This window comes from Giraffa tippelskirchi, chromosome 10, assembly GCF_054371585.1.
Source record: "Giraffa tippelskirchi isolate mGirTip1 chromosome 10, T2T-mGirTip1v1.2.pri, whole genome shotgun sequence".
Taxonomy (NCBI): Eukaryota; Metazoa; Chordata; class Mammalia; order Artiodactyla; family Giraffidae; genus Giraffa; species Giraffa tippelskirchi.
The window spans coordinates 1,762,720-1,766,532 of NC_137284.1; the positions used below are offsets into that span (position 1 = coordinate 1,762,720).

The 3,813-nt window shown below is 67.0% G+C and overlaps 1 protein-coding gene across 1 annotated transcript; it reads right to left on the reverse strand.

Annotated features, from left to right (window-relative positions):
• Positions 1-1,559: 1,559 nt before the first annotated feature.
• ASCL2 (achaete-scute family bHLH transcription factor 2) lies at positions 1,560-3,469 on the reverse strand. Its single transcript, XM_081533306.1, has 2 exons — positions 2,598-3,469; positions 1,560-1,969 (listed from the first exon to the last, which is right to left on the reverse strand). Exon 1 carries the CDS (start codon positions 3,196-3,198, stop codon positions 2,617-2,619), a length of 582 nt encoding a protein of 193 aa, XP_081389432.1. The 5' UTR covers positions 3,199-3,469; the 3' UTR covers positions 1,560-1,969; positions 2,598-2,616.
• Positions 3,470-3,813: the final 344 nt, after the last annotated feature.

Here is a 3,813-nt window from a genome sequence, read left to right on the forward strand (position 1 = left end):
GGGCACCAGTGCATCCTCTGTGCCTGGTACAAAGAACATGTCCAATGAAAGTTCTGGAACTTCTGCACATGCTTGGGATTTTCCATAAAAACAGACGCACAAAAATGGCAGCTCTTATCCTTGGCAGAATTTCATCACCAGTCCCCCTCGGCCTGCCCCTCCCAGCCGTCCCCCCTACCCCCCTGCCAGCCAACACCCATGTGTGGCCGCACCCTGCCCACCACCACGCCGGTCCTGAGAGCTGCATGCCTTTCCCTGGGTCAAGGTAAGGAGACCCAGCAGAGGCCGGAGCCAGAGGCTCGACGAGGTCACTGACCAGGCTGTGGACCCTGGGGGAAGGCTGCGGACGGCCCTTGCCGGGTGGCCACGTCACATGCCTCCTTCCGTCCCTTGGACGAGGCCAGGTCACTCCTGACCCTGCAGTCCCCAGCCACAGCTGCTCCGCTGACCCCGCCAAGCCTGAGCCTCATCAGACCCACCCAGCCTGTCACCCTGGTCACCCGGGAGACATCTGCTCTGCCAACACCAGTCGCCCCAACTTGCCCGGGCTCCAATGGCTATGACCCAACCACTCCCCGCAGGAGGAAGGGGTGCCTTCAGCATCCGAAAGCAGCCTGGGGGATCCCTGTCGGCTCCACCCCGACCCGTGCAATAAAAGAGAGCTCTGAGCAGGGTGAGACTTCAAAGCCGCCGAGGCTCCGGTCAAAGGTAGGGCTGAGTAATCACCTCTGAGCTCGGGGAGCCTGCGGGGGGGGCCTCCCTGTTCCTCTCAGAGGAGGCCCTCACAGCCCCCACCCGCAAATAGGTGGGCAGGGCCCAGGCCTCTGCAGCCTGCATGGCACATGTGGCCAGGAGCCACAGGCGTGGCAGCAGAGGGCCAAGTATGGTGGGCTGGACACGATCAGGTCCTCTCCTCCATCCTCCCGTGACTGTAGGTCTCCCACAATGGCAGGTGGAGCAACCTGCCCGAGGTCACCCAGCTGGCGGTGGACAACAGGGATCTGAACGTAGCAACCTGGACCCCGAGACAAAGGGCGGCCTGAGGGCCCACAGGTCGGACCCCCTCAGGCTGAGCCTTATGCTGTGCATTGCCCCAGAGCCCTGCTCCAATCAGCAGCCTTCAGACCTCGACGTCCCAGCTGCGAGGCAGCCCTGCATGGACCACTCTCCGGCGCCCCGACACCCGACGGGAGCCCCAGCCCCGCTGTGAACTGCTTTGGCAGAGGCCACCAGGTGGACCCCCAGATGGAGGGGCGGGGTCCAGGGAGAAGTGACCACAGAGGTGGGCCTGCAGGGTCCTGGGTCGAAGCCACCCCCCACCCCCCCACACGGGATCCTCACCTGGGTCATGGGGGCCTCAGGAGTATGGCGTGGGTACCCCCACCACCACTGATACCCAGCACCGGTTTATTTATAGATCCATCTTCCCTAAAACAGGTTTTCTGAGGCTGGTCTCCCCCCAGCTGGCAGAGCTGCAAGGGGATGCCCACCAGGGACTCTGCCCAAGGGCTGTGGCACAGGAGATTTCAGCCAGGTTCAAAACTTCCAGGAAGAGGGAGTGGGAGGGAATAAACAATCTTTATTGTGTTCTAAATCTAAGGGTTCTTTGTACAAAAATAAGCCTTCATACCGCCAGTGTCCCTGAGCAGTTCAAGTCCACGCCTTTGTAAAAAAACATAATCTGCGTCGTCATAAAGCCCTCTCCCCTTCAAACCTCCAAGTGTCGGTTCCGCAGCCCCAGTCCAGTGGAAGGTCTCTGCGGACAGGGTGGCTGGGGTCCGAGGAAGCTGCCGGCGGGAGGAGGAGGTCAGGTTGGACCCACTTCCACACTAGCCCTGGGTCAGGCTGGATGGCCGGGAAGCGTGGCTGGATCCCCGGCTCGGTGGTGGCTTGGCCCGCGGAACGACGAACACGAGGCGGGAGCCTTTCCGACCGGCTGGCTCTGCAGGGGTGAGCGCGCTCCCACGCGCTGGGAGGGAAGGGGGAACAGGCACGCGCGTTAGTGCGGGATCCGGCCCCGGAGACCCCGCGCAGCCCGGCCCGGCCCCCACGCCCACAAGCGGAGTCGGCAGTTTCGTTCTCTGGGTGGGTTTTGGAGCCCAAGTCTCCGTGGGAGCCTCGGCTTCGGAGTGTGGCCCGGCCCGGGCGTCGGGCGGGGCGAGCGCTGGGAGTCGGGTGAGTCAGGGCTCCGCGCCCCGCCGACTCATTTCTGCCACCGGGCCGGGCGCGCAATTTGCAATGCAAAGTCTCTCCGCCTCCCAGGGCCCTAGTCTGCCCCGAGATCCGCAAACACACTGGGCCTCACCCGCCCCAGCCCTCCGTCTACACGCTCCCCCTACGGCTGCGGAGCAGCGAGGGGGAAGTTTTGCAATCCCGGACAAACAAACGCTGGTCTTGCACAGGCTTGAAGAAGTCGGGGGGGGGGGGGGGCGGAATAAAGAGTGAGCGAAATCCAGGCCGTTGCTCGGGCCTCGCTCCCGGCTTCCCGGGTTCTCGGGGGGGGGCTGGGGTGGGGCACGAGCAGCGAGGCTGTTGTCTCCACCGCGCCCAGCCGCCCTACCTCCGACCCTCCCTCTTTCCCGCCTCTCGGAGCCTACCTTGCGGGGGGCCCGGCACTCAGTAGCCCCCTAACCAGCTGGAGAAGTCGAGCAGCTCGCGCTCCGCGGGGCTCAGCGCGCCCTCACAGCCGCTGTCGTCCGAAGAGTAGGCGGAACGCGGGGACCCAGGCTCCGAGCTGTGCCCACGACCCGGGGACGACGAGGCGCAGGAGGGCGAGGCGGCGGTGGCGGGGGTCCCCGATGGCGCACGGGGCAGGGGGTGGCGCGCGGCCGGGGCCAGCAGCCCCCCGGCCAGCGCGGCCCGCACAGCATCGTGCTCCGCCAGCAGGCGCTGCAAGGCGCGAATGTACTCCACCGCCGAGCGCAGCGTCTCCACCTTGCTCAACTTCTTGCTGGCACCGCCGTGCGGCACATGCTGCCGCAGCGCCTGGAACCCCAAGTTCACCAGCTTCACGCGGTTGCGCTCGCGCTCATTGCGCCGCGCCACGGCCGCCGCTCCACTGCCGGGGTCCACCGCGCCCGGCCGCCGCCGGCGGCTGCAGCGCAACAGCTCTGGGGACTCCGGTCGCCGCCGAGCGGCGCAGCAGCCCGGGACACCAGGCGCCGGGGGCGCGGGCCGGGGCAGGGCGCGGCTGTCCATCGCGTCTGCATCCACTCGCCCCGCGCCTTCCCCGAGTCTCGGCGCGCCGCAAGAAGGTGGAGGGCGAGGAACCGAGGGCGGAGGAACGCCGGTCAAGTCTCAACGACGATCTGGCACTGTGCTGCCAAGACTCCCCGGGGTAGGCGGCCCAGGTCGTCCGGGGTCCGGGGACAGCGAGGCGCAGGAGGCCGAGAGGGCGGGCAGTGCGCGCCGAGGAGCGTGGGGGGCTCGTGACTCGCGCGTGCTGTCAGACGCTCGCCAGGTCTTCCCTGAGCGGCGCAGGCGGCGCGTTTTTAAATATATAGATAACCCTCCTCCGCGCCGCCGCCTCCTTTCTCACGCCCTCCTTCCCTTGCCTCCGCCTCGAGCCACGCTTCGCCCAACCCCTGGCGCACAGTCTGCAAAGACCGAGGAGCCGTGAGCCTCGGAAGACCGCACCCAGTCCCGCAGGCACAGCCCGCAGGCCCCCCGTGGGTCCCTGTTCCCAGCAGGTGCCCAGTGCGCCCCCAAGATGCAGTCCGCGGGTCCCGAGTGCGCACCGCCCCCCGCCCCAGCTGCTGTTCACGGGTCCTGGGTACGACCCCCGCCGCGTCCGCCTTTGGGGGTAGGGTGTGT